The sequence below is a fragment of the Canis lupus genome, chromosome 13, assembly GCF_011100685.1.
Source record: "Canis lupus familiaris isolate Mischka breed German Shepherd chromosome 13, alternate assembly UU_Cfam_GSD_1.0, whole genome shotgun sequence".
In the NCBI taxonomy this organism is placed as follows: domain Eukaryota; kingdom Metazoa; phylum Chordata; class Mammalia; order Carnivora; family Canidae; genus Canis; species Canis lupus.
Window position 1 is genome coordinate 21,775,193 of NC_049234.1, and position 27,461 is coordinate 21,802,653.

The window sequence follows — 27,461 nt, forward strand, 5'->3', positions numbered from 1 at the left end:
AAAATAAGTCCTTTACTATGTTTCCCTTTTTAAAATACCAGGAAGGGGATCCCTGGGTGGCTCAGCAGTTTAGCACCTGCCTTTAGCCCAGGGCGTGATCCTGGAGGCCTGGGATCGAGTCCCACATCGGGCTCCCTGCATGGAGCCTGCTTCTCCCTCTGCCTGTGTCTCTGCCTCTGTGTGTGTGTGTGTGTGTATGTCTTTCATGAATAAATAAATCAATAAAATCTTTAAAAAAATAAAGATAAAAATAAAATACAGGAAGGCTGAGGATGGGAATGGGGCATCCAGACAGAACTGGGTGGTGAAAAGCACCTCTCACCACCAGCTGCCACTGCTCCTAGGGACGTTTTCAAGACAAGGATGACATGGTCAGATTCGTGTGTAGAAACACGATGTTCGATCATGGCATGCGTTGTGAGGTATGTAGCAGCAAGAAATGTGTTTCTAGAAATAAGATATTAAAGTTTGTGAATGACTTACTCTTCCTGATTAGCAAGGATGCAGGGCTAACCCTATAAGAATGTCACTCCTGCTCACATCTGGAGATTCTTTCTTAAGTGAGAGGGAATGGTGTGGAATAATAGCCATCACAACAAGAATGAGAGAATGTTGCAAATGGGCATGTCACCTAGCATGTCTGTCATGGCAGGAAAAGGCTGAGAATTACTGTTTTAGAAAGGTATGGTGCAGTGAGGAGGTCGGCCTGAAACGGTGTCTGTCGAGATGTTTTCAATTACAGGTGACAGAAAAACCCCATCAAACTGACATCAGTATGCTGGATTCAGGCATAGCGGCATTCAGCGGGATGTTTTCAGAACTTACTGTCTGCATCTCTCAGCTCAGGGTTCTGCTCAGCTCTCAGGCATGTTGCCCCTCATGTGGCAAGAAGGCCACTAGCAATCGTGCACTTACATCCAGTTGGTTCGGTAATTCCACCAGAAAGGAGCACATCCCCCCCCACCTCACTCCCAACCCGCCCCCCCCCCACACCCCGGTGGTTCCAAAAGAAACCCCGGAGTAACTTGCACTGGTTCTGAGTGCTCTGCTTGGCTCATGAGCTAATTCTTTTTTTAAATATTTTATTTATTTATTCATGAGAGGCACAGAGAGAGGCAGAGACATAGGCAGAGGGAGAAGCAGACTCCCCATGGGGAGCCCAATGCAGGACTTGATCCCAAATGCAGGACTCGATCCCAGGACCCCCGGATCATAATCACATCCTGAGTCAAAGGCAGACACTCAACCACTGAGCCACCCAGGTGCCCCATGACCCCATTCTTTAATCATTTATTATTGCTGGAGAATGTGATGCTCTGAGTGGTCAGAACCGAGTCACTGCCAGGATCCCACGTAGACCAAGAGAGGGTAGGGGCCTTTTAAGAACTGAACTGCCATTGCCAGAGGAGGGGGAAAGCCTACTAGACAGGCAGTACCGGCCACAAACAGGTGAAGCCCAGAGACCAGGCCAAGATGTGGGGAGTTATTGCAGCTGCAGAGGGAGGGCATTAGGAGAACTTGACCTAGCACAGAGGAATGCGGGTTACGAAGGCATGGTGAAAGCAGAGCCAGGAAGATGTGGTGCTCCATAAACTATGGGGTGGGAAGGGAGGGTGGGAGAAGGGGAATCCAGGTTTCCAGTCTGAAGGACTGAGAAGATTGTGGGACTTATATTTGGAATAAGGTGCATTACAGAAAGATCACGTTTGAGAAGCAAGGGATCAGCTTGGTTCTAGAAGCATTAAATTTAGGATTTCCATAGAGACTCCCAGCGATGGTCATAGATGCACAGAATACACACTGGGAAGAGACGGGAAGGCCATCCAGCCCAGCCTCTGCAGAATTTCCCCTTCAGATACACTTTCTGGTGGGGGTAACTGAATGGAGTCTGTTCTCCAGCTGACCAGGTATGGATCATCTAGGGGTTTTGGTGTTTTTTAAGATTTATTTCTTTATTTTAGAGAGAGAGAGAGAGAGAGAGAGCAGGGGGGGAGGCAGAGAGAAGGAAGCAGATTCCTCGCTGGGCGCAGAGCCCTACACGGGGCTAGATCTCATGACCCTGAGATCATGACCTGAGCCGAAATCATAAGTCGGACACTTTAACTGATGGAGACACCCAGGCGCCCCTCGTCTGGTTTTTTAATTAATGTATTATTTTCCTTGTTTTTTATGAATCATCTTGGCCCTGTTTTTTTTTTTAAAAAAATCAAGGTTCAGCAGAGAATGGCCCCTCCAGCCCCCGTCCACACAGTCCATCCTCACTGTCAGCCAGCCATCAGAGCGGGAGGCCGGGGGCTCTGCAGGGGCTAGGAAGCCTGCTTGGTAGCTCGCTCTCTGCAAGGTTGAAGGTAGAGCTTTGGGACGGAGGAATTGGAAGAAGGCGGTTTGCCCCACAGAGTCGGTGATGGGGACAGATTTGGCAGTTTGAGAGAAAAGCATCCACAGAGCAAGGGTGACCAGGGCAGTTCCGGAAGAGCTGAGCAGAGTGGTCTCAAACATCCTTTGAGACGTGTGATGGTTGCAGAATCTCAACAACAGGTACCCTGTGTTGCAAGCTCAGACCTCATCATGTTGGGGACCCGGAGACAAACGTGGTACCCAGAGAGCTGGCCGGGTCCTGTTGGCAACGCTTTGTTGTGGGTACCATTTTCATGCCCATCTCACTCACAGAAAGGCTGAGGCTTCAGTAAATTGATGTAACCTGTCTAGGCCCACGCAGGGACAAGTGGCAGGAGCAGATGTAGAAAGCAAGTCTCCTTCATCCGGGGCCTGAGCTCTTCACCTCTGCCAGAGAGAGCAAGAGTCCGTACAGTAAGGGTAGGGGCTCCTGGGTGGCTCACTCGGTCAAGCGTCCAGCTTTTGATTTTGGCTCAGGTCATGATCTCGGGGTCATGAGATTGAGCCCTGTGTTGGGCTCCACACCCCACATCGGTCTCCTCATCCTGCGTTGGGCTCATGCTCAGCACAGATCCTGCTTGAGATTCCCTCCCTCTCCCTTCTCACACTTGTGCACACTCATGCTCTCTCTCTCTTTCTCTCTCTCTCTCTCTCTCAAATAAACAAATAAAATCTTTTCTTTAAAAATGTGTGAACCAGCACAGAATTGAGCAGCTCTGGGAAATTGGGTGTCGCTTTTCACTTCTGTTTTGATTTGTTTACCTTTTTAGGGAAATAGGAACCTGGGGTGTCCCTAACCCAGAGGGAAGGGGACCCGGGGAAAGAAGGGGAGTTGAGAGCATCGACGAGCGTTGGGCTGGAGGCACAGCAGGGCAGCTTGCAGCCAGGTGGAGGGGTCAGCCTTGTTGTGGGGAGCCCTGCTACCTCTGCTGATGTGGAGGGAAAAGGGATGAGTGTGGAAAGGGGGAAGAAGGTGACCTTTGTCTTGTGACCTTTATCTTCTCAACAACATAGAAGACCGAATCTTCTGAAATAGACAGGCAAAGTTAGGAAAATTAAAAATATTGGCACAGTTGCCATAGAAATTCCTATGGGCATGAACAAAACATGAGTAAGAAGATCTCGGAGCGGCACGACTCGGATGAGCTGAGCTAGTGTGAGTGCACAGCGCCGTCCCCAGGGGGGTGGCAGCCGAGAAGGGGATGTGGCAATAAGGTTAAGTGTCAGAGGGTGGCCTGGGGGAGGGGAGACAGCAGAACAAACGGCACAGCTTAGCCCTGCTTTGCCACTGATACCCGCTCACTAATAAAGTCACCTATTGGCGGAGCCAGAACAGGCCAGCGTTGAAGGTTTTCATTCAACCCCATCCTGCAGACCGAGAATCCCCCCATTTTATGGACCTGGAAACTGAGGCTGGCCTGGCCAATGAGTGTGCTGCACTGGGATTACTCCAGGCTGCATGTGGGCTTGGGGCCTGTGAGGTGGGGCATCCTGGCTGTGGCCGGAGGAGGGACACCCCCGTTAGTAAGTGGCAGAACCAGGATTCAAACCAGGGGAGAGGGCAGCCCAGGTGGCTCAAGGTTTAACGCCGCCTTCAGCCCAGGGTGTGATCCTGGAGACCAGGGATCGAGTCCCACGTCGGGCTCCCTGCATGGAGCCTGCTTCCCTCTGCCTGTGTCTCTGCCTCTCTCTCTGTGTGTGTGTGTGTCTCTCATGAATAAATAAATAAAATGTTTTTTAAAAAATTAAAAAAAAAAAAAAAACAGGGGAGAGCTGGCTTCCAGCCTCTGTCGCTTTCCACGATGCAGGCAGCACCAGTGGCAAGAACTGAGGCAGAGAAAGACACAGGAGGCCAAGTCCTTCCCTAGCAAACGAGCTATAGAATTTGATGTTTCTGAGTAAATGAGTAAATTCTGGGCCCTGGGCTCAGAATGGGTCCGTCTTCTCAGGCATAGCTGGTTCTCTTTACACCACCCCCCGCCCTGCCCTTAACTGCCCTGCCTCGGGTCCCCTCTCCTACCCCTCTGCTAGCAGGACCCCGGCCCCCTCACAGAGCCCTGTGTTGCCTAAATGCATGGTGATGCAAATGTGGGGGGCCACGCAGGGCCGCCACAAACTTCATTCTGTCCCCTGAAACTGGTTTGGCCAGAGGAGGCCACGCCAGCTTTTTTCCTACCTAATAAGAGAGCATCTCAGAGTAACAAGTGGAAAAAGACATTACAATTCAATTAAAATCTTACTCCTTTGAACACTCCCAGAGGGAGAAAGCCACTCAGAATTTGTGAGAAATCTAATTTATAGACGCAGTGTCAGGAAATGGGATTGTTCACAATGAACAGCTGTGAGTTCCAGGGCCCAAGCAGTGGGTGCCAGGCCAGGACTGTCTGGGCGACACCCTTTCCAGCAAGCGCTTTATCTCTCCAGCCCTGTGTGCTCCTCTGTGAACTGGGGATCACGGCCACATGCTGGTGTCATGGGGGGAATAGAGATTACGCATGAAAATGGCAGCTTGTTACACCATCCTGCCCGCGCTTAACCAAATTAGCAAACTCCGTCTTTTCTTTAAAAAATAAAAAAATTATCCAGCTGAGCAACTGAGCCATAAAAACCCAAAAAATAGCATCTTAAAGTTCACCTGCCCACCGGGGCGCCTGCATGACTCAGTGGGCTGAGCATCTGACTCTTGATTTTGGCTCAGGTCATGATCTCAGGGTTGTGAGTTCGAGCCCCACACCAGGCTCCATGCTCAGCAGGGGAGTCTGCTTGAGATTCTGTCTCGCTCTCCCCTGCCCCTCAACCCCACTCACTCTTTCTTGTGCATCCTCTCTCTCTCTAAAATAAAATAAATATATCTTAAAAAAAAAAAAAAAAAAAAGCTTTGCTTCCCGCAGCCACGGGCTCTGCTGCTGTGCACCTGTCGTGTCTACAGCTGTCTCACACTGTTACGGAGCATCCAGCGGTCTGTGTTCCGTTCTCTTCCGGCATCACCGTTTTGGACAGTTCTTCCCTCACCTCTGCACCGTCCTCTAAATTGCCATTGCCCTCGGGAGCACGCCGTTCCACTCCCGCCCAGCCCGGGGTGCAGTGAGATACCTCTCCCGTCTTCATGGCACGGAGCAGGCCTCCACCCAGCGGCTTCTGAACTAGGAGAGGCCAGGTGCTGATAAGCTGGTGGCTCATCCGCCCCCGTGGCTGCTTGTTCGAAGCAAAGATTCCTATGCCTGCTTCTGGTGGTTTGGGTTTAATAAGTCTGCAGCACCCCAGGTGATCTCTGATGGTTTGGGAGCCACAATGTAGGCCCACCCCCAAAATTCAAGTTCAGATTTCAGTAGGCTCAGGAGAAAGCGGTGAAACTCGGGAGCTAACTTAGGGTAACCAGTGACCTTTCAAAAGCAATTCCCACTCAACAGATGGGAAAAATGGAGCAAGGATGGAGACAGATGCGGAGCGGCTGGGCAGCCGGGCGTGCAGAGCGAAGCCCAGGACCCCTGCATCCGACTCCTTTCTCTGCCCCACCTGCCAGCCACCACCGCCACAACGCACCGACCCTCCAGAATTCCTTCTGGGGCAGTGGAGGGGTGGGTGGATGTTGTGACTTTAGACCATAAAGGAACAATCTCTCTCTCTCTCTCTCTCTCACACACACGCACACACGCACGCACGCACAAGGCCTACCCTTATGAACTGAGGCGGGATCTGTTAACAGCTCTGTCAGAAGACCCGGCAAAGCTAAAAGCATCTTCTTTGGCTTTGATGTCTTGACAAGACGCTTCCTTTGAAAGCCCAGAGACAGCCCTGTTATTTCCTCTGACAACCCCAGTGAAAAGCCCTAAAATGAGAAGTGGCATCCCCACCATAGCCCAGAGAAGTTTCGATTCCTTGGGAGCGGCCCATGTGCTCCCCAGGGTAGGTGCGAAGCCTGCCCTGGAGGCCCAAGGGGCCCAGGCTCCTCAGCTTGCTGCAACCTCTGAACCCCCTTGGGCTGGACACCCCTGGCCACAGGGGTCTCTGCATTCTGACCCTTCACCTCCCCCATGTGCCTTCCTAGAGAAGTCAAGAGCCTGGGCATCTCTCACCTGATAGCCAGGCTGTGTGTCGGCCACCTTGCAAAGAGATCCTGGGGGCTGGTCTGATGGTTTGACCCATTCTTACTTCCCCTGAGGGTCACAGGCCACTGGTAGGGAGAAGTCAGGAAATGCTACCACCCCAGACCTACTGAATCAGAATCTATATTTTAACAAGATCCCCATAAAGCTTGTATCCCAGCTCTGCTGCTCCAGGCTGCGTGACCTCAGCCAAGCTCCTTAACCTCTCTGAGCCTCAGTGTCCACAGAGGGTCTTTCAAAAGTGAAACACTTAGCACCTGACATGTACTAAGATTTCAGGGAATGTTAGCTGTCATTGTTTTTTTTTTAATTTTTATAAATTTATTTTTTATTGGTGTTCAATTTGCCAACATATAGAATAACACCCAGTGCTCATCCCATCAAGTGCCCACCTCAGTGCCCGTCACCCAGTCACCCCCACCCCCCGCCCACCTCCCCTTCCACCACCCCTAGTTCGTTTCCTAGAGTTAGAGTCTTTCATATTCTGTCTCCCTTTCTGATATATCCCAATTAGCTGTCATTGTTATTGGGAAAATGATTAAGGGAGAATTGGTTTACCACAATCAGACCCGAATCATCCAGCCATGAGGAAGGAAGTCCAGATTGAATGGAAGAAAGTTCCAGATGAAAAGCGAAGAGGCCTCAGCATGTGCTTAGAGAACAAACATCAGGATAGAGAGAGGAGTGTCTCTGGCAGCCTGTGCCCTCATTGTTTAATTTGGGGTTAATTTGGATTATTATTCATCTGCTTGGTTTGGGGGTTCTTACCTTCATTGATGTGCCTTCTCTTTTTTTTTAAGATTTTATTTATTTATTCATTAGAGACACACAGAGAGAGGCAGAGACGCAAGCAGAGGGAGAAGCAGGCTCCCTATGGAAGCCTGGATCCCAGGACCCCGGGATCATGACCTGAGCCAAAGGCAGAGGCTCAGCCACTGAGCCACCCCGGCACCCCATGCCTTCTCCTTCTGCCATCCCTGCCCCACCGCCCCACAAGCTTATCCCCATGACCCTGCTGCTCCCGTGACTCCGTTGCCAGCAGAATGAAATTGCAGCTCCTTACCACGGCATTCAAGGCTATCCATGTGCTCGCTTCGGCAGCACATATACAAGGCTATCCACAGTTGAGGCCCAAGCCAACCTGCTAGCCTCTTCCCTGCCTCCACCAGCACGCCCTGCCCTTTGACCTCAGTCCTGTCATTCCTCAGAAATGTCCTTCCTCCTGCTGTCTCCTCTGCCTGGGAGTAGGTTCCTCTGATTGGAGTCCTCCTCCGCCTGTCTCCGCCTGTCACCCTCAGAGCTCTGCTCACCCAGCAGAGGCTGCATCGTGTACCAAGAGCATGGGTTCAATTTGGACTGACTGTGCTCAAATCCCAGTTCTGCCCGTGAACGCGCCATGTGACCCTGGGCAAGGCACTTGGCCTCCCTGGCCTGGGTTCATTCTTCCATAAATTGAGGCTCATAACAACTGCTTTGCAGAGTTGTTGTGACGACTCATCCACATAGTGAGGAAAATTTCAATTAATCAAAGTCATGGTTGTTTTATTTTATTTTTTTTTTTCATGGTTGTTTTAGTTCTAAGATTACCTCCACTGTGAAGCCTTTTGCCTTCCTTCCAACCTGCCCTAGGGAATGGAGAAGCCTGCTCTGTGTTTCATAAACTCTCCTTCTTGTCTATGCAGCCACCAAATGCTCCACGGACACCTTCTCGCGGAGGGAGTCCCTGAGCTCCCTGCTTCAAATCATGGGTCCCTCACTCTGCACCCCATCCTCTTCGTGGCTTGACTTTTCTCCATAGCACTTATCAGCTGCCAGGCTTCCACCTGTTTATGCCTGTGAACGTGAGCTCTGCCAGAGGACGGATGCCTGTCTGCTCGCTCCTGTCTCCTGGGCTCCCACAATGGCATCTGCACTCGTAGGGCTCACTATTCGTTGACTACATGAATAGATCACTTTTGTACCACTGAGGGTGTTCGTTGGCACTGCCCTGCCTGGCTGTGAGGGGCTGAATTGAGTCTCCCCACCGCCCCCCAACTACCAAATTCATGTGTTACAATCCTACCCCCCTGAGAATGTGACTGGATTTGCAGATAGTCTTTAAAGAGGTGAAGAGGCTCTTGGGGTGAGCCCTATCTGGTGTGGGTCCTTCTGAGGTGACCAGGAGGTAGGCATACACAGAAGGAAGGGCGTAATGAGGACACAGCGGGAAGGTGGCCTTCCACAAGCTGAAGGAGAGAGGCTTCGGGAGAAACCGGCCCTGCAGACACCTCAGCCTTGAACTTCCAGCCCCCACAACCGTGAGCGAAATATCCCTATTGTTGAAGCCTCCTGGTCAGGGGTACTCTGTTGCATACGGCAGCCCTGGCTGATGAATATTCAGGATGTGAGGGTCTTAGGATGAATATTTAGGATGAATATTCCAGCTGTGAGTGTCTCAAGAACAAGAGCACAGGTTTCTTCAAGTCTGTCTACCCCACATCCTCGGGGCTGGGCCCACACCCAAAGCCAGTACACAGGGTCTGATCGTCCCACAACACAGAGGATGATGATGGAAGAAGCTCCAGGTGGTGAGGCAAAAGCTCTGCAGACATCCACAAATGACTTTTGTCATTATCTTAGAGGCTGGCCAATTTCATTATATGTTATTTGTCCCAAGGTTTTGTCATTTCTCATTCACCGTTGGGTTTTTCTTTGTGGTGCTTGATGAATCCCGCAGTGGACAAAAGGAAAACCGAGACCATGTCAAAAAACACGCAGGGGAGGCGAGAGTCTGTGTTTGGTGCTGGGCTCCCTCTCCACGCACCACAGGCTTGTCACGCTCTGTGACAGTTGGGCTGTGAGGGCTGGGACGGCTGGGAAGGAGGACATGCTGTGCAGAGTAGTCACAGGTGAAGGAGATTTCTTACCTCTCCTCTCCTGAGCACCAGGATCTTCATCACAAATGTGCTTGGTCCTAACCTACTCAGGCCACCCCCTGAAGGCAGGGATTGCTTCTGAGGCTCCCACACTGCTGGGCCCTTGGCACGGTGGCTAGGGGCAGCCAGCAGAGAGCTGGGTGCTGCCCATAAGTGGGGTGTCTGCAGGTTGACACAGAGTGTGCTGGTGCCCGCCTCAGACCCACTGGGAAGCTGGCCAGGGTGAGACCAGCAACACAGGGCTAGTCTGTTGGGATATTCACCCCCCACAGCATGGATGGAAGGGGCTGTGTTGGAGTTTTGTTTGGGGGTTTTAGGGTTTTGTTTTTTTTTTTTTTTTTTTTTTTTTACAATTCTATTTATTCATTCATTTGCGAGAAAGAGAGCATAAGCGGCGGGGGGGGGGGGGGGGGGGGGGCGGCGGGCAGACTCAGAGCAAGAAGCCTGATGTAGTGCTCAATCCCAGAACCTGGAGATCATGACCTGAGCCAAAGGCAGACGTTCAACCATCCGAGCCACCCAGGCACCCCTGTGTTGGAGTTTTAACATGCATTTCATTCATTCATTCCTTCATTCATTCATTTTTTATTTGTGCCAATTCTGCGTGGTAGGCACCCAAACCCGAAGATGCCTGGCTGTACTGTAGCCTTCATGCCGCGAGTACCAGGCTTCACAGCGCTGGTCCCAATCTCGCTGGTGGCTCACGGACTTTCAAACAGATGCCACATGCTGCTGTTCTGTAGATGCTGTTCTCACCCCCTTGCCATGCCAGGATTATTCTTCCAAGGGCAATGGTTCTTGCAGCTCCATCACGGGGACCCCAAGAGATGAATTCTTCAAGGCTCAGTATTTTCTGAGCCCTGCCTCCACTTCTCTTATTTCTTCCTTCATCTTTCCTTCTTTTTGATCTGCTGTGGTTTGGACTCCTAGTTGCCAAATGAGTTTTAGAAGATACTGTTTATTCTGAAATGCAATTTTTTGGAACCTTGAGAAGTTTTAGGGTGTTTTACCACAGTTTGGTTCACTTCTGGGCCTCATTTATCAACAGATTTAAGACATCCTACAGATGGGGAGTTTCTGTTAGAAAAATCTCTTATCTCATGAGAGCCCATTCCTGCCTGATTACTGTGTCCTGCAGGAGGAAAGTCTCCTTTTGATCCCTCTCTTAAAAATTGTGTTTTATATGCCCAAGCCTCTTGGCTAGTGTGTGCGAATTTTGCCACCTCCTTCTGTGTCAATAGCACCCTCTTTAGGACCTCCTTCCCCTAATAAAGCTCCTCTACTCATATGAGCCCCAACATACACACACACGTGCACACACAGGGGGCGCACACATGTGCATACACAGTCCTGAGCATCCACAAGAGGTTTTGCTGTGCCTCCTCACCCCGCATCAGCCACGGTTCCCACGAGGTAGCCATCCTGCAGTTAACTTAATTATTCAGCCAACATTTACAGAAAGCATGCTATGGGCCAGGTATGATTCTAGGCTCTGGGGAAACCACAGTGAACAGTTTCTGCCTTTATGGGGCTTCTATTCTAGAATAGCACTGTCCCGAAGAAGGTCCCTCAAGGATAGAAACAGCCTGCACTGTTTAATACAATAGCCACCAACCACATGTGGCTATTGAGCACTTGAAATGTGGCCAATGTGACTGAGGAACTGATTTTTTAATTTTTTTAATTTTAATTAATTTAAATTCAAAGAGTCACATGTGGCTAATGGCTGGCATATGGAGAGCACAGTTCTAGAGGAAGAAATGAGTAAGAGGGTAAATATTCTCTCTTCCCTTCTATAAGCATAAAATGCATAAGTAAATCTTTTTTTTTTTTTAAGTGGACGCCTGGGTGGCTCAGTGGTTGAGTGTCTGCCTTTGGCTCAAGTCATGATCCCATCGGGGGTCCTGGAATCGAGTCCTGCATCAGGCTCCCTGAAAGGAGCCTCCCTCTGCCTATGTCTCTGCCTCTCTCTGTGTCTTTCATGAATAAATAAATGAAAAATCTTTAAAAATTAATACATAAAAAGATTTTATTTATTTATTTGACAGAGAAAGAGAGAGTATAAGCAGGAGGAGGGGCAGGCAGACGAGAGGGAGAAGCAAGCTCCCTGCTGAGCAGGAAACCCCATGCAGGGCTCCATCCCAGGACCCTGGGATCATGACCTCCGAAGTCAGACGCTTACTTGACTGAGCCATCCAGGTGCCCCTAAGCAAATCTTAAATATTGAAAGGTGCTATGAAGAAAGCAAAGCAAGGAAGGAAATAAAGTGATGGTGGGAGGCATTAATTTCAGTGGGGTGGCAGTCAGGAAAGGCCCCTCCGTGGCAGGATGACTTAAAAGGAGGTGTACGCACTGAGGAGCTCTGGGATGGGAGGTTCCGGCAGAGGTCCTGAGGTGGACAGAGTGCACCTGCACCAGCATCCGGAGCATGACACCCAAGGGGGACAGGAAGCATGGGCCACAACATGCCAGGGTATGAGGTTAGGAGGGCATGGAGAAAGGCCTTCATGCAGAAAGGCGACATGAACGGATTGGTATCTTAGAACATCCCTCTGCCCTGGAAAGGAAGGAAGCAGGAGACCCACAGGATGTGCCACAAGCTTCCAGGCAGGAGATGATGGGAGCTGAGAAAGGGCAGGGAGCAGGGGGAGTGGTGTGAAGTGGTCTGATGGCACTGGATTTATTTCAAAGACAAGATTCAATAGGATTGCTGATGGATTCATTGGGGTGAGACAAAGAGGTTTGGGCAGAAGGAGCAATAGTGGAACCATTGACAGAGATAAGAAACTCTGGCGGAAACAATGTGTGGCTGAGGGGGAAATAAAGAGTCTGAGCTACAAGAATGTGAAGCCTGAAGATGTGGGCTTGGGTGTACTCAGTGCAAAAAGGGCACGATCCCCTCTGCTCCGCTGTACCAGTGTCCTCTCCTCACTGGTGCCCTGAGGGATCCTCAACCACAGCTGAGGACGTTGCCCAGCATGGAAAGGCCAGGGCTCCTCCTTAGAATGGTTGCATTCTGGGTTCACAAGGGGAAATGCCGCTCCCTGGGTCCCGCTCAGCTTTGTCACCTGTGCCCCTTAGCAGACAGGTGTGGGCAGAGTCTTCCCTTGTTGCTCATAAAAATAAGTCTTCACTTCCACCCTTGACCACTCTCCTCCACGGGACTCAAACCCAAGCCAGTGGGAGGGGCAACACAGTTACAATTTTCTGTGCTGAGATCATTCTCAACACTCAAACGGTAGACTTCAGAGATGCCATCCCTCCCATTCTCCTTCTCCCTGGATGTCAGCTCTACTTGTTTCAAAACACATCTCCCTTCACTTTTACCCACAAAATGGAAGGGCCCCCCGTCTCAGCCCATGCATTGGGACACTCAACATGGCCAGCTCCCCAGTCTGCCTTCCTTTAACAATTCCTACTCCTAATAAACAAATTGTTTCTGGACTCCCAAATTAATATTTGTTTAGTGCAATTCCAATCAAAGTTCTCTTTTTTAATTTATTTATTCATGAGAGACAGAGAGAGAAGCAGAGACATAGGCAGAGGGAGAAGCAGGCTCCCTGCAGGGAGCCCAGTGTGGGACTCGATCCCAGGACCCCAGGATCACGACCTGAGCCAAAGGCAGACGCTTAACCACTGAGCCACCCAGGTGCCCCCTAATCAGAATTTTAACCAGGTTTTATTTTGCAGGTGACTCTGATTTATCAAAATTGATTTATGTGATTAGGTGACCAAAGTAACCCAGAAATGTTTACAGAAGAAGAATAATAAGGAGGAATTCACACTCCCAGATATTAAAATATACTCTAATCTACCAAAAAAAAAATTAAGTGAGACATTGAGTCTCAATAGCTAGATAAGAGGCACAGAATAGATGACCCAGAAACACCCTAGTATATATAAAAATTTAATGTATGACAAAGATGATTTCACAAATTAGTGAGAAAACATAACACAATACATGCGATGAGATAATTGGTAACTTTCCAGAAAAATGATAGAATTGTATCTTATAGCTTAACCCAAGATCAATTCAATTTTAGATGAGTTAAATGTAACATATAAAGCTAAAACACTCTAAGAAAACATAGAATATGTCTCAGCCGTCAAAGCAGAGAATCACCTTTTTTTTGGTGTGCAAGTGATTTTTATTTATTTAATATTTCTGTTAAAGTATAATGGACGTATAATATCCTGTTTCAGACACACATCATAGTGATTCCCTGTTTCTCGTCATTATGAAATGGCTCCCATGATAAGTCCAGTTACCACCAGTCACCATACAAAGTAAATACAGTATCATTGACTATATTCCCTATGCTATACATTATATCCCCAGGACTTACTTTTTTGTAAGTGAAAATTTGCACCACTTAATCATTAATTAGCTAGTTCATGTGCCCCCCAAACCCTCTCCTCTCTGGTAACCTGCAGTTTGTTTCTAATAACCAGGAATCACTTCCTACATATAAAATCACAATGCAAGGAGACACACACAAAAAAAAAAGGTGGGTGAATTTGCTGCCTAAATCTTCAAATTTTTACATATAAAACATGAAAAACACCGTACACAAAAGTAAACGGTAAATGATAGACTAGAAACATTTCGCAACAAATATAATAAAGTACTGATACTCAATCTAGAGAAAACTTGTGAATTAATAATAAAACCGCTGAGCATCACACATAAAAATGGCATAAATAAGCAATTCAAAAAGAAAGAACACACATGGCAAGTAGATCTCTGAAAACAGTTCAACCTGATTAGCAATCAAGGAAAGCACATTAAGACGGTTTAACCCCATCTACTCGGGAAAGCTTTTTCATGGTCATATTTCATGTAGGCAGAGTGGTAAGTTGGGCATTCGCATTCGCTGCCAGGGGAAGATTTGGCTGATGCAAAAGTTGGCCATAGGAGTCTAGAAAACCTAAACGTGCATACTCTTTGACCCAGTGCTTCTATTTCTCAGCATTCATTCATCCAAAGTTGGTTATCAGAAATAAGGACTCAGGGTGTTGACTATTATATCACTGAGGAGAGCCAAAAATTGGAAATAACTTAAATGTCCAACAAAAGTTGAATGGCTAAATACATCACATGTGGTATAGCCCTACAAGATAATACCATGCAGCCATTTTCTTAAATCATCATTTTGCTCAATATTTACGGAAATGAGGAAGCTTTCAAGTGAACTGAGGGAACTCTAATATTTGGGGTGATTTTTTTTTTCTTCTTTATACTTCAAAGCATTTTTCTGGATTTTTCTCTACTGGTGATTTTACTCTTATGATAAGAAACAAAAGTGACTATCCATTTCCTAATGCCCATATAAACACCGCTTGCCAGCCTCAGGTACGCATCTTGCTTCTGATGTACCGTCAATTAAAGTAGCTTGAGAGCCCAGTGACATCTCGTCTTTGACATCCCCTCCACCACCCCGCCCACCATGCAGCGCCTTTGTAGCTTTTCTGTTTGCCTCTAAACATGAACGAGTGACTTGCGCCCTCGTTTGCTTGCTCCGGGCCAGTTCCTATTGCCCTTTCCAAAGAAAGGAAGAGAAGAATATGATCCTTCATTTTTATGCTGCACCCAGTCTTGACATCTGTGCTTACTTAGGTGTTTGCTTTGTTTGGAGTGCCAGTTGGGATGGGTTAGAAAGAAATGCTAGTTTCTTCTGCCTTATGGAAAAACACTGACCCCATCTTTGTTCTTGTCCCACAGATATGATGCTGCCTCTTGTGTGTAGCCGTTGGAGCAGTTACAATTTTCTGTGCTGAGATCATTCTCAACACTCAAACGTTAGACTTCAGCATTCAAGGGAAGCCAAAGCCATTGGAGGGGGAATAAAGCCCAAAGCCTTTTAAAATCTAACTTGTCCCAAAAATTTCACTGCCCCTTCCCCACCTGCCCACCCCAGCCCCCAAATTAAGCTATTGCACACAGACAGGCAGCATGGCGAGCAAGCGAAAATCCACAACCCCGTGCATGGTTCGGACATCACAAGTAGTAGAACAAGATGTGCCCGAGGAAGCAGACAGGGCCAAAGATAAAGGAATCAGCACGCCACAGCCTGAAGCAGCCAAGGACAGTTGGACAGTGGAACCTGAAAACTCTTCCAAAGAAAATGAAGTGATAGAGGTGAAATCTACAGGGGAAAACCAATCCAAAAAACTCCAGGGTGGTTACGAATGCAAATACTGCCCCTACTCCACGCAAAACCTGAACGAGTTCACGGAGCATGTCGACATGCAGCACCCCAACGTGATTCTCAACCCCCTTTACGTGTGTGCCGAATGTAACTTCACAACCAAAAAGTACGACTCGTTGTCTGACCACAACTCCAAGTTCCATCCCGGGGAGACCAACTTCAAGCTGAAGCTGATCAAGCGCAATAATCAGACTGTCTTAGAGCAGTCCATCGAAGCCACCAACCACGTCGTGTCCATCACCACCAGCGGCCCTGCGAGCGGTGACAGTGATCCTGGAATCTCAGTGAGTAAAACGCCCATCATGAAGCCAGGGAAACCAAAAGCCGATGCCAAGAAGGTGCCCAAGAAGCCCGAGGAGGCCACCCCCGAGAACCACGTGGAAGGGACTGCCCGCCTGGTGACAGACGCGGCGGAGATCCTCTCGAGACTTGGAGGCGTGGAGCTCCTCCAGGACACCTTAGGGCACGTCATGCCTTCTGTCCAGCTCCCACCAAATATCAACCTTGTCCCCAAGGTCCCCGTCCCGCTGAACACTACCAAATACAACTCCGCCCTGGACACGAATGCCACCATGATCAACTCCTTCAACAAATTCCCTTACCCAACCCAGGCTGAGTTGTCCTGGCTCACAGCTGCTTCCAAACACCCAGAAGAGCACATCAGAATCTGGTTTGCCACACAGCGCTTAAAGCACGGCATCAGCTGGTCCCCAGAGGAGGTGGAGGAGGCCCGGAAAAAGATGTTCAATGGCACGATCCAGTCGGTACCCCCGACGATCACCGTGCTGCCGGCGCAGTTGGCCCCCACAAAGGTGTCACAGCCCATCCTCCAGACAGCTCTCCCGTGCCAGATTCTCGGCCAGACCAGCCTGGTGCTGACTCAGGTGACGAGCGGGTCAGCAACCGTCTCTTGCTCCCCCATCACGCTCGCCGTGGCCGGAGTGACCAACCATGGCCAAAAGAGACCGTTGGTGACTCCCCAAGCTGCCCCCGAGCCCAAGCGTCCACACGTCGCCCAGGTGCCGGAGCCCCCACCCAAGGCGGCCAACCCCTCGCTGACCCCGGCCAGCGACCGCAAGAAGACAAAGGAGCAGATCGCGCATCTCAAGGCGAGCTTTCTCCAGAGCCAGTTCCCTGACGACGCCGAGGTCTACAGGCTCATCGAGGTGACCGGCCTGGCCAGGAGCGAGATCAAGAAGTGGTTCAGCGATCACCGGTACCGATGTCAGAGAGGCATCGTCCACATCACCAGCGAATCCCTTGCCAAAGACCAGTTGGCCATCGCGGCCTCCCGACACGGCCGCACGTACCACGCGTACCCGGACTTTGCCCCGCAGAAATTCAAAGAGAAGACACAGGGTCAGGTTAAAATCCTGGAAGACAGCTTTCTGAAAAGCTCTTTCCCGACCCAGGTGGAACTGGAGAGGCTAAGGGGGGAGACGAAACTGAGCAGGAGAGAGATTGAATCGTGGTTCTCGGAGAGAAGGAAGCTCCGGGACAGCATGGAACAATCGATCCTGGATTCCATGGGGACTGGCAAAAAAGGCCAAGATGTGGCGGCCCCCAATGGTGCTCTGTCTCGGCTCGACCAGCTCTCTGGTGTCCAGTTAGCCAGCTCTCTGGCCAGCCCTTCACCAGCAATGACGAAAAGTCAGGAACAGGTACACCTCCTGAGGAGCACGTTTGCAAGAACCCAGTGGCCTACGCCCCAGGAGTATGACCAGCTGGCCGCAAAGACCGGCCTGGTCCGAACTGAGATTGTGCGTTGGTTCAAGGAGAACAGGTGCTTGCTAAAAACCGGGCCCTTGAAGTGGATGGAGCAGGACCAGCACCCGCACACGGCGGGCGAGCAGGCCTACGACGCGGCGCAGAGGCGGGCGGCGAAAGCCGTGGCCGCTGAGAGCCCAAAGAACGGGAGCGAGGTGGGTCCGCAGCATTACAAGGACCCCAGAAAGCTCTGCGAAGAGGACTTGGAGAAGCTGGTACCCAGGGTGAAAGTGGGCAACGAGCAGGGGAAAGACGGTGCGCCGGCAAAGCCTTCAGAAGCCACCTCGGACAGGTCAGAGGGCAGCAGCCGGGACGGCCAGGGCAGCGACGAAAACGAGGAGTCGGGCGTTGTGGATTGGGTGGAGGTCACGGTCGGAGAGGAGGACGCCGTCTCGGACAGGTCCGACAGCTGGAGCCAGGCCGCAGCTGAAGGCACCGCGGACCTGGCCGGCTCGGACTCAGACAGCATCCCGGCCGAGGCTGGCCAGGCCTAACAGGTACCGAACCTCACCTGTTCCACCCAGGGAACAGGGGGAGGGTGCTGGCTCGCTTTCTTTTTATGGTCGGGGGCAGTATAGGTTGTAGGGGACAGAGATGCTGACCCAGACCATGGGTTCTTTGTAACAGTTGTTGTTTTTAAAGCCTTTTTTTTTTTTAATTTCATTTATTTATTCATGAGAGACACAGAGAGAGAGAGAGGCAGAGACACAGGCAGAGGGAGAAGCAGGCTCCATGCAGGGAGCCCGACGTGGGACTCGATCCCGGGTCTCCGGGACCACGACCTGGGCTGAAGGCGGCGCTAAACCGCTGAGCCACCTGGGCTGCCCAAAAGTTGTTGTTTTTAAAAGAAGAAAAGTAGTGATGCCAGCTGGCCAGGTCGGAGGGCTCAGAGGGGTCCCGCAGGACCAGCCGAGAGGGTCCTGGGTCCTGGGCTCCATGTAGAATGGCAATCAGATGTGAACCAGCAGGAGGTAAGAGCAGGGTTTACTGAAGGGAGAGGGAGAGGGGGAGAGAGAAAGAGAGAGAGAGAGAGAGAACAGATACAGAGGGAGTGTCTGGGAGACTCAGAAAATTAAGGAGCATGAGTCTCATCTTCGCTTGGGGTCTGGGGTTTTTATTGATGAGTGTGGTCTGGTGCACGTGTCCTCTCAGGCATCCAGGAGTTGTTCAGAACAAGGACAGGGGCAGGTGTCATCATAAGTCACTCATTCCCTGGAGCCAAGGGGTCTTGACATCAAGATGTCTAGCGCCAGTGGTCTAGAATAGGCATATGCACAGGATGGCCTCGCCCCGTCATTCCTGAGATGTTATTAGAAGACTCCAGAGAAATCATTAACTCCTTGCCCCTGACAAGGAGGACATACATTAAGGCGTGTGTAGGGCGGGGTGCAGGTCCTAGCGAGGATAGAAGCAGGACAGGGAGCAAAAAGCAGATTTTTATGGACTCCTTCAGTCTCCCTGTGTCACTAGGGGCTGGTAGATTTTGTGTGCTCATTTGCAAGGCTGTGCCCATGGGTGACAGTGCTGCTGCCTGTGGCCTGTTTTGGACACCACACTTGGGGGCCTATCCATTCGAAAGTCTAGATGCCGTTGCAGCAAGGACACATCCTCTGCCTGCTTTGTGTTCACTGCCGTAAGAATCAAAGGTGAAAAGGATGTATCTTTCCCTTTTTCTTCCCCCTTTTTTTTTTTTTCATTTTCTTTCCTTTTTGGATTTTCAAGAGTACTTAACCAAGTTTCCTGGCTAGAGATTTGGGGTTGTTTTGCTTTCACCTGGCAGGTTTGGGTATTTGCCTTGTCATGGCTAAAGGAAGGGTTAGAGCGCATCTCACTAAGTAACCCAGCTCATAATTGTGCTGATTGGGTCCCTAGAACCCCTTCAGTCTGGAAGAGACTGATGTAAATTAGGCCTGTAGAGCCACAAAAGCCTGGGAAGGGAGGTTACCATGGTTACTAATGGCCATGTCATCCACATGATGGGACATGCCACCCAAGCCCTGGTGTTTGTGCTTTCAGGAGAGGTCTGTGCAAATCAAGGCCTAAAAGCCCAGCAGCTTGCTTGGTGGTAGATTTAGAATAGAGGGGGCAGCAGGAGAGAGGGGTTCAAGAAGCAAAGATCACCTTAGCCAAAGCCAAAACATTCCAAGGGCAGCTTGGAAGTAGGAGGAAGACATGAGATTTACAATCTGCCCAGATTGGCTTCTCCAGAGGTCACTTAAAAGGCAATAGAAGGGGGGATACCTTCCCCCCACCACCACCATCCTAGGATATCATCTTTAAAAATAATGAAATAAAAAATAATAATAATGAAATAAAGGTAAGAACCTCCTGAATGATTGATAAGGTCCCAGAGGGAGCCCTGGAAATTATCATACCTCTTTATTAAGGAGTTCGGACAACTTTGGCTGGTCATGCCACTCATTAATTCATTTATTTCGTAGTAAGATGAGGGGCCTGGCAACAAAATGAAGTCTTCTAGAAACGTTGTTTTAGCCAATTCCATCAGCAGTGAAACTGGCTGAAAGGGAAATTTAAGGAACAGCCAATTGTAGATGCCATCAAGTCTTTTTGCACCGCCACCCCACCCCTGACTTCTCAGGAGGGAGTGGTAATTGGTTACAGGCCAGGATGCAGCATGGGGCGGGGTGGAGGGGCTAATGATAGGAGGGGGCCAAGGCTCGGAGGCTCCCAGTGGTTATCAACTGCCCCCCACCATCTGGCAAGCTTGGTTCCTCCCTCTGGCTATTTTTCTGCTTTCTTCTGAGACTCTACCAGCCCAGCCCACATCTCCCTTGCTGAAATGAGGGAGCCATTTCTTTGGTCCAATCAGAATCTGCCTGAAAGCTCCTAGCTTGCCTTGTTCTTCTATCCTTGACCTTTTCCAGTGCATGACAGGAGTCTCCGTGACTGCTTTCTCCTCCTACCGTGGACTAGACGATAGGGTTCAGTCCAATTCAGCAAATCCCTGCTGCACACCTACTGTGTGCCGGGCTCTGTGCTCAGCACCAGAGATAACAGGGTAAAGAAGACAGATGAGAGTCCTCACTCACATGGAGCTCAGTCAGGCCAAGGACAGAGGAAATTGCTCTTGCCTTTACTAACCGGGGCGATCCATGGTGTGGTGGGGACCTGCACAGCTGTGCAGAGGAGCACACAAGAGGATCACCAGACTGAGGGCAGGGCAGGCTTCCTGGAGGAAGGGACATCCATCTCGGGGCCTGGCAGAGGGGAAGGAGTTAGCCAGTGCACCCACAAGGCAGTGTGGTTCATGTGGAAAGAACAGACAGGCAAAGCTCCAGAGACAAAAGAAGGAGTGGTACAGTTGAGGAGCAAGAGAGTCTGGGCATAGCCAGAAAGCTGAGATGGGGATTCAGCAGACGAGGAGGAAGGACAACGGGATGAAAAGACAGTGGTTTTCCCCAGCAGACTAAGCTATTCTGATCCTGTCGTGTTGCCGAGTTTGAATATAAGAATGCTAAGTGTCCCTGAATCCCAGAGTGAGCTGAGATGGCACCTCCAGATCCCCGTTCCGGAGCGGGGGTCATCTAGGGGTGGCAACTCCCCAGAGGCCCTGGAGACCACCTGTCCCCATCCGTTCCCTAAGCTGTACCACCACCAACAGTTGAAAACGCCCATCCAGCGTTGGCAGCCACTGTGCCTGCCCCTGACCCGAGGCCCAGAGAAACAAAGTGGGGAGGCAATGCTCTCACCATGGAGAGAAGCTTTGGAGGAGGGCAGAAGGGTGGAAGGGGGGTGCAAGGGGTCCTGAGGAGCCGAGGCTGAGCCGGGTGCTCTCATTACAGATGATCTCACTCAGCGCTCCTAATGACGCTGACAGGTAAGCATTTCTAGATTTTTTTTTTTTTAAGATTTATTTACCCACTTTAGAGAGAGAAAGAATAACAGGAGGGGAGCAGAGGGAGAGACAAAAATCAGCAGACTCCCTGCTAAGCGCAGAGCCCGACTCAGGGCTCGATCCCACGCCCCTGAGATCATGACCTGAGCCAAAATCAGGAATCGGGACGTGCAACCAACTGAGCCACCCAAGTGCCTCTCTAGATTTTTATAAAACCCAGAAACGGAGTCTCAGAAACCAAGGAACTTATCCACCTTCTCCCAGCCAGCGCCCCAGTTCCGCTCCAGAGCCCTGGCTCCTACTGCTGTCTCTGCCTCTCTCTTTCTGACAGAAGTCCCCATTTCTGGCTGACCCACCCCCCAAGGGGTAGGGTTGGGAGGAGAGAATTCCCAGGGTGTTTATAACTGACAACTAAGCACTAGATAATTCTGAGATGAAGGAGCTAGCTGTTTTTCTTCCCTTCTCTCCTCCACAAAAAAAAAAGAGGAACACCCAGGAACCCCCTTCTATGTTTCTTTATGGCAAACGCCACAAGTATGAGCTGAAAAATGTTCCCAAACAAGATGCTAAGATTTACTCAACACCTGGTGACATCTGACATCCCTAATTGGCTTCCTGATATTTCCGAGGTGCCGCTCTATGGAGAAACAGGCGGCCTGCGGTCCACGCTGGTGGTGGCATCCTGCACAGAGGCACCCCTTAAAGGAACCTTTCAACTTGGAAGAAATCCCTCCAAATTACTTCACAGCTTTTATGAACTGAACACATGGGTCTCTTGAAATTCATAAATATTCAGCGATGCCTTTATTTAAACACATATTTATTTAGGAAACTGTAGTTGAGTTCAGTTGTTACACATATAATAATCCTGAAAATAATGCACAGTTTGGGCTTCAAAAAAGGTGTTATGGGATGTATATATGAGACGGAGCGAGAGAGGGTGACCTGAGTGAGCAGCTGAGAGCAGACCCCAGGGTTCCCCTACCTTCTGAGTTAAGCATCCCCCTCTGCTAAAGCTTTGAAAGGCTCATCATGACAGCGTATGACCAGGCCAGGGTCCCCCAGCCTTGAGGTTAGACAGAAAGGTAAGGAGTCCTTTCCAAACCTTGAATTGTGTCGTGTTGATTCAACCTCTGGGTCCCGTTATCAAGCCATCCATTGAGAGACCTGTCCTGGTGAGAGGCTGAACGGTAAATTCCTCCTTTCCGAAAAATGAGTCAGAATACTTGAGCCACACATTGCCAAACATATGCCTCGATGTTTGGCCAGATGGAATATCCCAGTACTCCTACTACTGAGAGTTTCTATTTACTGGTATATGCCATGTGCTTGGGATTCTTCTAAGCACATCCAGTAAATCATTTAAACGTCCCTTCATCCCTGCGAGACAGGTATGGCTTTCTTCCCATTTTGCAGAGGGCAGAACTGAGGCTCAGAGAGACTTGCCGTGGGCTCCTCAGCCAGCAGCAGGTAGAGCCTGGGGCCCACCTCTCATCAATCAGGCCAGGGCCTGACCCAGCCACAGTGGCACCACCATGACAGCTCAGGCCAGACCAACCGGACTTGACCATTTCTCAATTCTATACACAATTACTCATCCACGAGTTTGGTTGCCTCCCAGTTTCTGACGATTTCCAACTCGTGATTAGGGATGGCTTTGGAGAAGAGATCAATTTGGTGAAATGTTAGAAAAACATTTTCCATGGTTCAGCTTGCTTTAAAAATCCAAGGCTACCAAGTGTTGCATCCTGGCTATAAGTTAGGGTACAGGCTGTGTGTGTGCCCCCACGATCTGTTCAGATTAGCTGTCTAAATACAGATATTTGAATGTGTGGATGGATAGTTGGATGGATGGATGGATGGATGGATGGATGGATGGATGGATGGAAGGAAGGAAATGTAATTATCTGTTTCCCTGTCTTTCCTCTACGAGACCACTGAACTCAGGGACTATATCTCATTAATATCTGAGTCTCCGGGGCCCGATTCAGAGCGAGTGCATAATAGCGATGTATTGAACCACCCTGAGAATTAGCAAACATCGTTGGCTCTCAATTGTCTGGAATCTGGTATTTCAGGCCTCTGCTTTTCCTCATTGTTTTCCATCACCCAGTAGCTTTGTTGGCTGACAGCAAGCAGAGGAGAGGGGTTGGGGACTGGTTGCTTCCCATGTGTGTGAGCAGCTCCAGGAAAAAGTCTGCTGGCAAACCCATCCCTGGGTGTTTGCTGGGTGATGCTTCTCAGGACCGCCCATTAGCCTCGCTGCCCCGGCACCTAATGGAGAGTGAACTGTTACCACTTCCATTTACCTAATTCTGGAGCTTCTTGTGTTAGGAATTCTCACTGTGCTTTGGGCAGCTTGTAGCAATGTTAGGGACCGTGAAGTCTAAGTTCCTTCATTTGTCAGAGGAGGGACTCAGGTCTAAGGAGAGGAAGTAACTGGTCCAGAGGCATCCATCCTAAGTGACTTGGCTCACTGATGCATCAGGTATTTGTGGAATGGCTACAGCATGCCAGACTCTGGGAGGCTGTGGTGCCCAGCACGTCCTCATGGAGCCCACAGTCTAGCGAGGGATGAAGCTTTAAGGCAACAAAAAGGAAAGATTGTCATGCTGACAAGTTTTTTGAAGGAAAGGTACATGGTCTGTGAGAATATAGAATAGGGGAATTTGACTTGATTTAGGTGGTTGGGGGGAAGCTTCTCTGAAGAGATAATAAATGAATTGGAATCCAAAACAGTCAAGTACAAGTTGGCTGAGAGAGAGGAGAGGACCAGCATTCCAGGGAGAAGACATAGCATACTCCAAGGCCCTGAGGCTAGAGGAGACCTAAAGCATCAGGGGACCTAGATGGGGGCCATTGTGGCTGTGATTTGCCTAAATTCACACTTCATACACATGCAGGGGTTAAAAGCCAGTGTGCTAAGTGGACTCCCATATAATCCAAATTTCCCTTGAAACTCCGCTACTTCACCAATAAAGAAGACTCTGTGTGACTCTGTGTGTATGATTCTATAGAGAAAGGTCAAGACATTCTTGAGATACTCCAGGAAAGAGTCAAAGGAAAGTCATGTTGCAGATATCTGGGTGTTCAGTCCTTTCTGCCCTCACGGAACTTTATTCTCTCTTACTAATAAGTTTCCGCAAGCTTAACACTTAACGATATTAGCCAACCAGGGCTGCCAGAAGAGAAGGCCACAGACTGGGTGGGTGGCTCAAACAACAGACACTTATTTCCTCACTGTCCTGGAGGGTGAAAGTTCGAGATCCAGGTACCTGCAGTGTTGGTTACTGGTGAGGCCTCTCTCCTTGGCTTGCAGACAGCCACCTTGTCTCTGTGTGTGCCCTCCTGGTCTTTCCTCTGTGCATGTGCACTCCTGGTGTCTCTTCCTCTTCTTCTAAGGACATTGGGGCCCCAGCCTATGGCTTCGTTTACCCGTAATTACCTCTTTGTAGGTCCATCTCCTAAAACGGTCGTATTGGGAGCTGGGTCTCAACAGATGAATGGTGGGGGAAGGGACATAATTCAGTCCGTAGTACTAATAGAGTTGTCTGTTGTCGTCAGTATGAAATGAAATAATACAGGTGAAATCCCCCACAGCCGGGAGGAGGCAGGGTCGGGGGGGTGGCATTAGCATCAGCAAATGCTCAGCTGCTCACTCTGAAAGGACACTTTTCTATATGGAGAAGAACTTGGCCCAATGCTTCCTGCCTTCCCAAGTTGACTTTTTCAGTTGGGACCCCACCGGTACAAGCTCATGCCATCAGGTGTTAACTGCATCTCAGGGGTGGGTGTGGGGAGCAGAAGCAAGGGGTAATATGCTAAGCCCCGACCCACAGGGGCTCAGCATGCGTTGACAACTCTCTGAAGTCAACATTATTTCTTATTTTCATTTTATGGTAGGGGAAAATGAGGCACAGAAAGGCACCCCATCCGAGATCATTGAGCTAGAAACTGGGGGAGCTGGCACTCAAACCCCAGTCCACATGCATAAACACTAGGCGTGTGCCCAGTGTTTGCCACGATTCCAGTTGCTCAAATTCTTTGGACACCTCTGGTTAATGGATGATGATATCCTCTGGTGGAAAAAGAGCCGGAAAAGCCAGGAGCCCCTTTGATTCCTTCTGCCATGGAGGCTCCTTACAAGCAGCCTGGGGGAGATCTGCCTGGCTTATGAGTCTCAGAAATTTCCCCAAGCCCAGGGGCTCCCCATACTGTTGCAGGGCAAGCGCATTGGCCAGACATGCCTGAGCTGACCACGGCCTGGCATGAGAACAATTTGGGATGAAATGGCGTCTTCCTGGTCCCCTGGGAAATTGCTTAATCCCGTTCCCTGCCACCATGTGTTCCTTTTCCCACTTCTAATTAAAATCAGACCATGCCCCCCTCTCAAGAAAAGAAAGTTTGACTCAAATATTATTAAGATAATAAATCACGATCACAGTGCTTGTTTTTCTTCCTCACGGAGCCCCGTGTTACTCTCTCCTGAGTCCGCAGGGCTTAGGGAAATCCCTACAGGGAAAATTAAAGAGACACAGAAACAGAAAGGTATCACATGGGGAAAGAATTCTAATTTTTTTCATGTTTCCCCAACGGGTAAAATAATAAAGAAGCGGCTTTTGCTAAAGAATTAGATAGTAGTTTTTAACCCTCTAAGTTGTCCCCAAGATAGAAAGAGACCACTATGGAGGCAAAGGGCCCCCTGTCCTGGGCACATTCAGGGAGAAGCTGGACATCTGCTTGGTAGAGATGTTTGAACAGTGGCCATAAGCAAAGGGCCTGGTGACCTTGCTGGTTCCTCCCGAAGCTGATAACCGGTGCTCGGAGATCAAGTCATCAATTCATCGGGTCAGGTCACTGGTTCTCTGCAGTGAGGACTGTCCCCTGGCCTAGTGGTAAGATTGCAGACAGAAGCCTAGGGGATTAGCGAGAGGCCACAAGGTCAAAATCACTGCGCTACTCTAAGATAAAAACCCGGAATGGGAGCTGTCACCAACCTTGTGTCACCAGCCACCCCTCTCAAAGCACCGAGCTTTTCCCGTGTTTCACTCACAAATGAACCTTGGAGTACACGGTGTGGGCCAGACCCAGCCGAGGAGCGGGGCCAGGGGCCAGTGGGGGACGCCGTGGGCCCCATCCACGACCTCACGGGGCGTACAGTTAACCAGGCACTTTGAAGACTCCGTGATACGGTTGTGCTAGGGAAGCCCTGGGGCAGGAGCCCTTCCCAAGGAGACCTGAGGACCCTTGGGAGCAAGGCCTTCCAGGGAAGCAGCCTCTGGCTAGCCCGGGCTGCCCACGGGGGAGGCGACCAGGCCGCGGCTGTGCCCCGCACGGGGACACCACCCTACCTTCTGTTTCCAGCGGCTTCCCAGCCTCGCTTTGAGAGCACTGCTAGCTCCCACAGTCCTGCCCACCGCTACCCGCCCTGGAGAGGTCAGAGGAGACTTGAGGTCCAACGGCTCCAAGGTGCCCCCAAGGCCCCAGAGCCACCCACAAACATCCGGGGTCTCTCCTTCTCTCCAGGTCACCCTTTTGCCCTTGCAGTCTGTTTTAGGATTTGTTTTTGTTTTTTTTTAAGATTGTATTTATTTATTCATGAGAGACAGACAGAGAGAGAGAGAGAGGCAGAGACACAGGCAGTGGGAGAAGCAGGCTCCGTGCAGGGAGCCCGACGTGGGACTCGATCCCGGGGCTCCGGGACCAGGCCCTGGGCTGAAGGCGGCACTAAGCCACCGAGCCACCCGGGCTGCCCAAGGGTGTTTTGTTTGTTTTGTATTTTTTAAGGGGTTTGTTCATTCAGTGTCTTTTCTTCATGAATACATCTGGTTGGAGGATTTTGTATGTTCATGTCCACAAGAAACGACCCAGGGAATCCTAAGCACCCTAATACTGAGGTATATCTAAAAGTGTGAGCGTCTATGCCATTCACTTGAAGAGACAGGGTTCAGTTCCATTTTTGAGGGGGAGTGAAAGAAAATAGGCCTCCTCTATGCACATGTGCGTACCCGCGCACACACGCGTGAGCTCGCTTACACCTAAAGCCCCAATTTTACACCGGGCCTTCCTCAAGGAGAAATGAAGCGGGATTTCGGGAGCACCTGCATGCTTTGCACTCCTCGTCGGTAACCGTCCCAGCAGGCCAGCAGGTGTGAAGCAGGGAAGTGATGTCAGGGAGGTTAAGGGACTGACACGGACACCCAGCTAGGAA

At 50.1% G+C, this 27,461-nt stretch overlaps 1 protein-coding gene across 2 annotated transcripts in view; it reads left to right on the plus strand.

Annotated features, from left to right (window-relative positions):
• Positions 1-27,461, plus strand: part of ZHX2 (zinc fingers and homeoboxes 2) — a 161,732-nt gene that overhangs the window by 129,915 nt on the left and 4,356 nt on the right. Inside the window, exons 3-4 of one of the 2 annotated variants that reach the window (XM_038555428.1) lie at positions 15,141-17,891; positions 21,198-21,232. In XM_038555428.1, the coding sequence (XP_038411356.1) occupies positions 15,372-17,888 (2,517 nt within the window). In that variant the 5' untranslated portion in view covers positions 15,141-15,371 and the 3' untranslated portion in view covers positions 17,889-17,891; positions 21,198-21,232. The remainder of the gene's footprint in view (positions 1-15,140; positions 17,892-21,197; positions 21,233-27,461) is intronic. The other variant, XM_038555427.1, reaches the window with a different exon arrangement.